We start from the raw sequence: 11,894 nt of genomic DNA, 5'->3' as shown, positions 1-11,894 counted from the left end.
CCTAGTGACCATACTCGAATCAAAACACAAGTCAACCCATGTCCAACCCAGGTCAACTCAGCTCCAACCCAAATCTATTCCAGTCCAACCTAGGTCCCACCTAGGTTTGACTTAAGCCAACCTCAGTCCAACCCAAGTCTAACTCAGATTAACCCAGGTTCAACCTAGGTCCAACCTAGGTCCCACCCAGGTCCAAGTCCCAACTATGTTTTACCAATGTCAACCTCAGTCCAACCCTAGTCTAATTCAGATCAACCCAGGTGCAACCTAGTCCCATCCAGGTCTAATTTAGGTCAACCCAGGTCTAACCCAAGTTTAACCCAGGTCAACATAAGCAAAGATTAGCTTACTCCACATCATACCTAACCTCAGTTATGAGCTGATCTTGGATAAAAACGTAGTTTAACTCAGCTTAACAACAACCCGAGTCTAATTCAAGCCAAATATATGTTTTCATATATCATGCTATTTAATCTTTTGCTTCATGTATTTCTTGTGTAGCTTTCAAAAATAAAGTTAAAATAGTAAAAAAAAAACACATAAAAAAGGAGGAGAACATCTCACAAGATTGTTCTCTCCTTAAAATTTTAAAATAAAACAAAATTTCAAAACATATGAAAACCTTAATTTTTCACCACGACTTGAAGACTTATGGATTCAAAAAAAAAGAACTTGAATTAAATATTAAATCTCAAATAACATCTAAATCACTCCAAGATATTGAACAAAAATCTAACTTTGGCATATCCGACATGCATGCTAGGTAAGCCAACTTAGACACCAAAATTGAGGATCATACACCTAGTCTAGATTAGTCCAAACATAGAGACCTAAGTAAGCTTAATAAGTGCCCTTGTTAGTCTTAGGGACTATGGCATATACAAAAACAACTTACCCCCTAAAAGTGGAGGGAATACCTTAGTATAATGCATCCCATGGTTACTGACAAAGGTATTTTAAACCACTTTTTCTATGAAACCTCTACATGTTACGATCATAGCTCTCAAGGAAGATTTCTGGCTATAAGGTTGGTTATAGTTGAAGGATACAAATTTTTTAGGGATGATGGAAACTTAAGTATCTTGACCAAAGATGTTATTCCCAAAATCTAGGTTAGTCCACTCATCAGGATTCCTTATAATGCCTAAGGTTTCACTTCCATCTAGAAATCTTTCTCACCCAACTCTGTCCTTTAGTTTAAGATTTTTTATCCCTTCAGCCAACCAAATCAAGTATACATAAGTTCTCTTTTAACCTCACCTAATCAATTAAAACTCATTACCAAACTTTTTAAAACTCTTCAAACATCACTTTTTGGGGAAAGCCTCCACCCCTAAACAGTTAAAACCCTTATGCCTTTTTGTGAAACACCATTATTGAATTATAAGCCCCATCACCTTGAGCCGACTACTCCTTCACCTCCATTACTTCAATTATGAAAGTCCAATCTTGATAACCTAACTCATTATGTTAATCAACAGTTTTCTTTAGGTTTCCCAACTCTAGAGATCTAATTAGCCATGAGAACTTATTCTTGTAGAGAGCAAGACCCAAAAAATAAATAAATATTATCTTACACCCATAAGATAAGGGAAAAAAATCCTTATTCCACAGACTTACGAAGGTCTTAATAATCTGGGTGATCAAACCTACTTTTAAGGTAATATTTTCTCTCCTCATGAATATATATTATTTTTTAAATGTCGTGCCCTGACATCTAGATAGAAGCCTCTCATATGTTTTTTGGTGCAATGCCACAAAATTATTCCACTAATTTTTATTCTAGTGGCTCCATGATACACCCTATTTCTGAGTGCAGAGGTCTCACGCAAGTGTATGTGTCATTTCAATAATAACAGATTTTGAGTATGGAATATCAATCCCATAGGGAATGAAGGAATTAGACTTAGGAGATGTTCTAGCCTACTAGTTTTATTTCCTAGTTTGGAATTGAAAGTAATTAAAGGTTCTAAAAAATACTACTGAATTGCAATTTAGTTTAAAGATTAATTCCTATAAAATTTTTACTCATCCTAATTATATTGGTGATTATCAAGTTATAAAGCTACCTTCCCTTGCTATCGTTTAAGTGGTAGTGTAGAATATGTAAAGTGTCAATTGTGAATATGGTTAGTGACAAATAGGATCAATTCTCTTATTTACTGTCTCCTAAGTGTATAAAGAAGTTTGGTTATATTGATTTTTATTCCTTAAGCCCAAACTTAAACTAATCAAAGACTATATCCCTAACATTTGCATCACCCTACAAAGTACTTGCACCATACCATACAGATCAATGTGAATAACCTAGTTGTTCTACCATACCTCTCCCGAGTCATTCTAGATCGCAACACATTTTAATGAATCACTTGGCCATAATAAAAAGCAAATAAAAATCATAAAGTTATTCATCACATTCAAGTTTAAAAATAAATTTTAGAATTGCTTTGCACTCCTACACCAATTACTTAACCATTAAAATGAAAAGTAAAAGATATCTACTCAAAAAATATAAAGAACACACCAAAAAGTATCATTTGAAATAAGAAAATCCATTAAAAATTGTGTTTACATAAATAAAATTAGATAAATACACAATACTTAACTTTTTATCTCCTTAAAAAGCTTCGAGAATGTTTCTCCAAAGATTTGTTGATCCCCTGCGACTTTACTGAACACTCTCCTCCTAACACAACTCAAATCCCTCACCAAAGGATTAATGAAACCTATCCCATTCTTTCTTACAACAAACTTGCCTTCACTTCACCAAAACATCCCCTTCCTCTTCACAAAAGAGCTCCTTTATCAGGCTAAATAACTCTCCAAATTGTGGATTTAAACTTCTGAAAACTACCCATACAGTTTATGTTGCCAAGGTGTCATGAGGCTATTACTTAGGCAGTAGTGTTTTGGTCTGCATGTTCTAATATGGGCACTTAGGCACCCAATATAAATATATATAAATTAAAAAGTTAAATTCTTATTTTTCTTCAGGATCAGGTTTTTTGTTTTGTTGCAAAATAAAAAAAATATAAGTGAAAAATACAATCAGAACTATTGTTATACTGTGCATAAGCATTGAGTACGGGATCATCTTCCCAGGCAACGGTGCCAAAAAAACTTGACCCATGGCAAATGCATCAAAGCTTAGGTGGATTACGCAAGTACAAGGTCAAAGTAGTGTTGGATTTTCTTTTTGTCTAGATTGTCGATCCCACACAAAAATGGGGTGAATTAATTTAGGAAAATGTTCTAGCCAACTTAATTTGTCCTCAGTTTGGAAATTAAAGAACTTAAGTTAAGTTACCAGTCCCTATTACAATGCAAATAAGTTTAAATTTTACTCATACACCTACGTGAATTGGTGACAACCAGGGTTTAAAGCTACCCTTCTTTGCAGTGATAGTAGTGGAGTGTAGAAAATGATAAAATGCAAATTGAAATGTGGCTAGTGAAAAATAGAAAAATTTATCTTCTTTACCCTCTCTCGAGTGCATAATGAAGTTTGGTTCAAGTGGCCTTAATTCCTTGAGCCCCACTATGAACCCAATCATGATTATCTCCCTATTTATTTGCATCTCCCTACAACATACTTTTTCTTCATACCGTATAGTTCATCGTGATCTTCTGAGATGTTCATTTCATAGCCCTCCCAAGTCTTCATGGGTTCACAATATATTTTAACAAAACATTTTGCTAGAATCATTGGTAAATAAAAATTAGAAATAAAATTAACAAATTAAATGGTTAAAAGCAATTTAAAAGCATTTCCACATTCCTACACATCCTACTACATCACCAAATGGAAAAGGTTGGAGAGATTACACTTAAAACATAGAAAAAACTCCAAAAGATTTCATTGAAACAAAGAGAATCTATATATTAATGTGTTTATAAAAAATTTCAAGGCTAAAACACAATAATACTTATCACTCTCCCTCAATACCACCTTGAGCATGCTCCACAAATTCCCTAGCTGCTTTTGTGTAAACTTTGCTCACTTTAATACTTAGATACTCAGCAGCTCCCTACTTTAAATTTGCTCTTTCTAGCTTAGAGCAAGCCTTCATTGTCACGATCAGTGAAACTTCCCTTACTCTTCTCCAAATGCTCTCTGAAATTCTCTAGAAACTCCCTTTCTAAACTCTCTCCTAAAACTCCCAAAAGGACTCCTGACTAATGTCTTCGAGTCATTCTTACATATCCAGTAATATCGTATATTCAAATTGCTTCTGATCCGCCAGAATGATGCTTCGAATAGGTGGATTGAACAGCTGTACCTGCATAGAATTCTGTCCCGGTGCCTAGGCACCCAACATTTCTAGCGCCAAGTCCTTAACATTGATAGCTGAGGCCTTGGTGACAAGTGGGTGGTACTTAAGCACCTTCCACGCAGTTTCTCAAATTGGGGCTGGCGCTTAGGTGCCCCAAAAGTTTAGCGCCAATGCCCCAACTCACTTTGTAACCTCTTAGACCATTTCAACTCATTTACACTCCATATCTTTTCTAATTAGCTCTACTCCTATTACCTATTATACCCGTAAGAAAAACATAAAAATAACTTTCTTTAAAGTGCAATTTCTCTAAAAAATGTGCAAAACATAAAGGAATTCAAGCAGTCTTTTCACACATCAACAATCCATGATGTTTTTTGACACCTAGTGCAAGAAGAGTTTTCTTTTGAGGGATATAAGTCATCTTTTCTCTACTTGATGTAGTTCTCAAGAGCCACATATGTTGGCTAAGAATTTCTTTCAACACTCTATTTCAATAAGGGTTCAAGCATTCAATCAATGATGCTTATTATGGTAGATTAAACCCATATGAACAAAGTTATCTATATGAGATGCTTGTGATGTGCCCCTTTGTTATGTTTTCCATGCTACTCTTAAAGGTGAAGCAAATACTTAGTTTTATTCATTCCTTGAAGGGATCATTTATACCTTAAATGAGCTTGCTAAGTTTTTTGTCGAGTGATTCATTTAAAATCAATGAATTGTCAAAGACTCTTCTCACCCTCCTTAGATTCATCAAAGTGAGGGAGAGTCACCAAAAAATTATTTCCAGAGCATTATTTGATAAGGGTGAAAAACTTCACTACAACTACAAAAAGTGATTCATGTCAACGTTTGAGGCATAATGGTGATTGGGTAGTCTTTCATTTAGAAATCAAGTAAATGAAAACAAATTTTAAGGGACAACTTTAACTACAAATTTAAGGGGATACCCATTTCAACATCTTAAACATGGCCATAATTAAAAAGAGCTTGACATTTAAGAGATTATTAGTAGAAATTCATTCCCACATAGAATCTTCCCAATGGATTATGTATGTTGATGGATCCTTTAGAAGTTCTAGAGTTGGAGATAAACTATTAAATTTTTTTCATGAGCAAGACATTTTATAATATGGGATTCACTTGAAATCTTCTGCAATAAATACGGGTGACTGATATCTTAGCTGAAAGGAGACTCAATGTTCATAATTCACACTTCAAATAAAATCTTACCTTGGTTAAATCACTCATTATTTGTATCAAGAAATAACATTTGATTCACATACTTCAAGAATACAGTGTAATATCCATGATAGCTTTTAAATAAAAATAATAATAACACCAAAGTCACTCACTCTCACACCCATCAATCTTGGTGATGATCTCAAAGCTAGATTATCAATCATCTATTTCCATATCAATATATGGACATTAGTCTACCAGTGAAGCGGCCTCATATTTAATCATGGAAGAATAAGTCATTATAATAAAAAAAATCTCAAAATAAAATTCTTTAGCCCCTATCTGAGGCTCTACAATTGACATGTTCGTCAATAAGTAGAGCATACTTAACAAAAGATCAACTCCTTAGTAAAGAGAACTAGCTATAAGTTTTCTCTCAGCATTGCATCCTCATATTGGAGTTCCTCCTCATCTTAAACTAGAAGTTGATCTCATTAAAATTATCAGGTATGTGCACCTATCTCCATTAATAAACTACAAATAACCTAACCCTATCACTTATACTAATACAATCTTCAACTTTAAGAAGGAATTAAAAGGCTAGTTTATTAGGGACTTCTCTATTATTTTACATGCTTATTTAGATAATACCTCTATTGGAGGAGTAACACATTCAAAATGAAAAAATAAGAATATTGAAAAACACCATTCTTTAGTTTGCTTGCGATCATAAATTTAAGAAAATATTTTGGTGCTAGATAACTTGGGTGAAGTGTTGGGTTTCTAAACTCTCTTTTTCATTTAGTCAAAGGAAGAATGGAAAGTGTCATGTTTCCGCTTCGGGCGTCAGGTCATCGAACAAGCACTTAGCTGATTTTGCTTCAAATGCTTTCCTGGTTAACATGTAATACTGTAACTTACATAATAGACACAAATACCCAAAAAGCCTAAAAATGATACATATAATGAAGTAAATATAGGGAATAACACATCACCAACTACTACTTTTGTAGCAAAAAACTATGGATTTTATATCTAAATATTCTTATTAAAATAAAGAACCATAATAGTTGTAGCCATATTATGGCTATTACAGATAAATTATTTTTGTAAATCTATGATGACCATCTTTTTAATTAGATCTTCTTCAATGTAGAAGAAGAACTCATCTACGTACTTATGATTACGTAGTGAATTTTTTTAATTGGACTAGACTCTGTGGTTATTTAGCTTTCTAGGGTTTTACACATAAAAATATTGGTGTCTCTTCTGCTACTTTTTATTTATTGTTGTGTGTATATGTGAGTATGTGTGGTTGTGCGTGTGAGTGTGTGTGTCAAGTCTTCGTTTAATGATAAAATGTTAATTTATCACTCTACCACCATAATACTTCCAACACAAAATATTTTGGTGTCATATGTGGGAAATAATTCCCTTATATAAGAGTTTACGCTTCCTCAAGGGCTAGCAAAAACAGTACATATTCTTCTTGCTATAATACTCGACATTCCATGGCCTAACACTAACATTTAGGATAGTATATAATAGAGGGGTAAATATTGAAGGAGTCTAAAAACAAGATTCACTAATGTTTTTGGGAGACCCGAAAATCAACAATAGTACACATTGGAGGGGTAAAATCACCTCATAATTCGCAAATTAGAGGTACATAATTTGTATCCCCCACCCCACACACACTAAAGTTCCTTCTAAAGAAACTGACATCTTAGGCACTACCAGATTTATACATCCCTCATACATAGCCAAGAGTAGCGGTAAACCTCCAAAACATGTAGAGAACTTTGCTTGACCTTAGGCAGTACCTGATGAGTTACGATGTTGAGTGCAAGAATTATTTCCATAGAATGCATATAAGTAATTTTGTAATCAAATTAGTTCTCAAGTGTCATATATCTTGGCCAAGACAGACTCTTAATACCATGATCCCATAGGGTTCAAAGTTTTGAGTATTGATTCTTATGATGGACATTTGTCCCTTATGAACAAATTGATTAATATGATGAACTTTTGAAGTACTTCTTTCTCAAGGATTCCAAGAAACTCTAAAAAGCTATGTGTGTACTTAGTTTTATTCATTTTCATAACAAACCATTCTTACCTTTGATGAGCTTACTAAATTGTCTATGGAGCAGTTCATTACAAATCAAGGAATTTTCAAAAACTCATCTCACCTTTCTAGGATTCAACAAAATGAGGGAGAGTTGCCAGAACATTATTTCTAAAGCCCTTTTCCATGGTGAGGCAACCTCCACTATAACCTAAAAAGATTTTTCACCTAAATTCCCTAGACATGATTATGGTTGGGTAGTCTACATACATTTTATTTATATATAAATTCTATGAGAATATGTTGAGGGTAAGTTCTCACGACAACTCAAAAGGGACCTCATGTCAGCATCTTAAACATGAACACAATTAACTAGTTCTAAAAAATGATGATAATATTATTAGCAATTCATTTCCCCCTTAAAATTTTTTTGATGAGCTTTGTACATCGATAGAACCATTAGGAGTTCTAGAGTCAAAGCTAGAGTATAGCTTATTTCTTCTAAGCTAGACAATTTGTAATAGGAGCTTCACTTAAAATTGCCTACAATGAATAAAAATTGTTAAATATTTTGCAGGAATGTGATTTTAGTGTTCATATTCATAAAAAAGAAGAACTTCATAGCTTGGTTAGATTGCTCCTTGTTTGTATTTAGACATACCAAATGATTCACATACGTAGGGAAAATAATCTGACCTTCTTGATAGCTTCTAAGTAGAATGCTTACAACAATAAAGTAATCCACTCTCAGACCTACCATTCCATGTGATGATCTCAAAGCAACAACATTAAGCATTTATTTTTTATTTCATTGTATGTATATTGCTATAATTGTAAAAAAGCCTCTGCTTTACCAGTGGAAGAACATGTCCTCACAATAAATAATTTAAAAAATGGGATTCTTCATCTCTTATGCAAGGCTTGATAATAGACATGTTTTTCAATTGGTAGATCTTACTTAGTCTAAGATCAACCACATACCATAGATGTCTAGATAGATAGAAATCTCTCAATTTCCCGTCCATACTAAAGTTCCTCCTTAATCTAGTCAAGAGCTTGAGCTGATTAAAATTATAAGTTCTACACACTTGCCTCTATCATTGGCCTCCAAGTTAGCTCGCCCTTCCACTTTTACTAAAATAATTATCAACATAAAAAATAACTTAAAATTCTAGTTTGGTAGGGACCTTTTAGCAGCTTCACCGGCTCGTGTGGATAACAACCCACTACGAGAAACAAATCCAAAAAGTAATAACAAAAAAATTGCTAAACATCATTCTTGAGTATGACTAAAACCACATTTCCAAGAAAAGGTTCTGAGCACCTGATGAACAGTTTTGAGTGCCAAATTTTCTAGCTCTCTATTTCACATGGTCAAATAAAGCATAACAAGTGTCAGGTTTTTGCTTTGGCCTCCGGTTGTCAGACCAATACATAGGTTATTCTTGCTTATAATACTCCCTTTTTACTAAAATGTAATCCTGTTAACTGAAAGGAAATTGAAACTGCCCTAAAAATTGTATAAAATGATAAAAATAATTGGCTAAACATTGGAAATAACATTTAATAATCTTTACACATAACAAACTATGGCTTTTTAGCAAAAAAAAATGAATTTTTTTGCTAACTACTATGATTGTAGCTAAGAACCACATTTTCTTACCTCAATTATGGCCATTATAGTTAAATTACTCTTGTACCAAGGTGATTATCTTCATACTTCCATCTTCTCTAATTCAAGAGAAGAGTTAGCAAATGTACATACAATATGTAGTCGATTTCTTTGAATAGGCTAGGGTCTAGTGGTTTTTAGCATTTAAATGGATTTTTCATGTAAAATTAGGCTATACTTTTGATACTTTTCATTTATTTGAGTCTGTATCATGAATCTTCCTTTAATGCTACAAAAATAAATTCTCACTATGCCACTTCAAATTTTGTGACCTACAACATTTTTTCAACATTCATGGGAAAAGAAGTCCCATCTACAAATGCCTAGACCTCTTCGAGACAGATAATAAATAGAATACATGATATTAGCTCTAATTTTTTACATTCTTTGGAATAATTCGACAGTACAAGATGCTAAGTCATTGCTTCATTTTTTAATGATAAACATCACCTTGGTAGCAAAAAACTCCTTTGATTCACTTTAAGGTCGTGAATAAAAAAATAAGTACGTATAAAAAAAGGACTCTTGAACTTTTATTAGAAACTCAATATTGAATAATAGTAAATACTAAAGGGGCACAGTGAATTCAAGATCTGATGACTAAAGGTACACAATTAGTACCCCCTCACACTGCAGTTCCTCCTTATGAAGCTGACTTGCTGACACTACTAGCTCCACACATCCATCTCACATAGCCAATTTGAAAGGGAAATATCTAAAACATGTTGAGAACTCAACCAAATAAAATTCATGATGAGTTATGATGTCTAGTGTATGAAGAGTTTTATTTAAGGGACGTAAGTCTTTTCTCTACTCAACATAGTTCACAAGTCATATATGTTGGTTGAGATCATCCTCCAACACCCAATTAATAGATTACTCTTTTGATGGGCCATATGAACATATTGATCACTATGATAAGCTTCTGATGTGCTTCATCTGTTATCTTTTGCCTTCTACACTTTAATGTCAACCAAGTATTTACTTTTATTTTTTTTCAGGAAGAATCATTCTTTTCTTTGATGAATTGGCTGAAATGTTATGCAGAGTAATTCATTACAAATAAAAGGATTGTCAAATGCTCTTCTCACCTTTATAAGGTTAATTAAAGTGAGAGAGAGAGAGAGCCACAAAAAATATTATTTTTGAAGCACTTTATAATGAGAGAGGGTAACCTTCACTACAAACTCAAAACATTGTTAACTTCAATGTCTTGGGCATGATTATGGCGGGGTAGTTTTCACACATTTCGTTTAGAAATTAATTTTATGAGAACCAATTCTAGACTGAGGGTAAGCTTTCACTATAACTATTAGGGGACACTCATGCCAACATCTTAAAAATCACCATAGTTAAAAAATAACTGACATTCATTATAATATTATTAGCAATCCATTTCCTCCTTAGAATCTTCCTAATGAACTATATACAATGATTCAACTTTTAGGAGTTCTAGAGTATGTGTTTGAGTATTACTTCATTTTCCTAAGCAAGTCATTTTGGAAAATGGTGTTCTCCTTAAAGCTTATGTAATGATTATGCATCATTGACTTTCTTAGTGGTAGGAGACTTTAGTGTTTATAATTCATAGATGGAACATTATCTTAGCTTGGTAAAATCACTACTTATTTGTATCCAAACATATCAAATGATTAATTTACCTAAAGAACATAATCCAAGATTCTTGATAGCTTCTAAGTAAAACACTTGCAACAATGAAGTCCCATTTACACATCCATAATTTTAGGTGACAACCTCAAATATAGATGTTACCATAGATGTCATTAGTTGCCACCTCAATTACTGGTTGTTCTCCTTGCCCCGTTTATTATAATTGTCAACCACCAACTATCAATTTTGCTACTAGCCATCGCTCGCCCGCTCTCCCGTCATCATCAACTACCACCAATTGCATTTGATTTCCATCAAGTAGTGTCCCCCATTTTTTCATTGATTTACTTTGAATTCATTTAACTTCAAGTAAAAAATAAAAAAAAAAAACTGTATTTTTTTTACTATCAACTCCAAATCATAAATTTATTTATATTTTAAAAACATAATTTTTCTCTCTAGCCAATCAAATGCTCTCATAGGACACAATCTAGAAGTTTTTGCTAAAATTATAATTTCAATTTACAAGATAAGTTTTATTCATTCGCAATAAGTTTTTCTAAGCCGATTTCTCTTGGCGTGTCGTATTAGTTGGTTCAGAGAGCAAAACCCTAACGAGCTCCTTGCCTGTCATCGCTTTGCCATTTCGCATTGGCGTGGTAGCTCCGGCGATGTCTTCCACTCTGCTTGAGGTTACGCGGTCGGCTCACGAGGATGTGGAGCGCCTTGAGCGTCTCATCGTGAAGGAGCTCCAGCGCGAGCCCGCCTCCAACCGCGATCACCTATTGCAAAGCCATCGCGTCCGCAACATGATCGATACCATCATCAGCACTTCCCATAAACTAGTACGCCTCCTCTCTCTATCTTTCCGTTTATGCGTTTTTTTGGGAGTTCTCATTACGTGTGACTTCGTTCAAGGTTGAGATATACGAGGACAAGGATAACGCCAGGAAGGACGAGATTGCTGCGCTTGGGGGTCAGACAGCAAGTGGCGTAAATCTTTTTGGTGCTTTCTATGACCGATTGAAAGAGGTGTGCTGTCTTAGAACTTCTAAAACCAAAACTATGGGTTTCTCTTAAGGTC

The 11,894-nt window shown here is 33.9% G+C and overlaps 1 protein-coding gene across 2 annotated transcripts in view; it reads left to right on the top strand.

The window, feature by feature from the left end:
• The first annotated feature begins 11,380 nt into the window (after nucleotides 1-11,380).
• Nucleotides 11,381-11,894, top strand: part of LOC110037306 (splicing factor SF3a60 homolog) — a 63,358-nt gene continuing 62,844 nt past the window's right edge. For both annotated transcript variants that reach the window (XM_020741913.1, XM_020741914.1), the window contains exons 1-2: nucleotides 11,381-11,655; nucleotides 11,729-11,842. In XM_020741913.1, coding sequence (XP_020597572.1) covers nucleotides 11,482-11,655; nucleotides 11,729-11,842 — 288 coding nt within the window. In that variant the 5' untranslated portion in view covers nucleotides 11,381-11,481. The remainder of the gene's footprint in view (nucleotides 11,656-11,728; nucleotides 11,843-11,894) is intronic.

Source organism: Phalaenopsis equestris, unplaced genomic scaffold (genome assembly GCF_001263595.1).
Source record: "Phalaenopsis equestris unplaced genomic scaffold, ASM126359v1 Scaffold218557, whole genome shotgun sequence".
Taxonomy (NCBI): Eukaryota; Viridiplantae; Streptophyta; class Magnoliopsida; order Asparagales; family Orchidaceae; genus Phalaenopsis; species Phalaenopsis equestris.
This window is presented reverse-complemented; position numbering and strand designations above follow the sequence as displayed.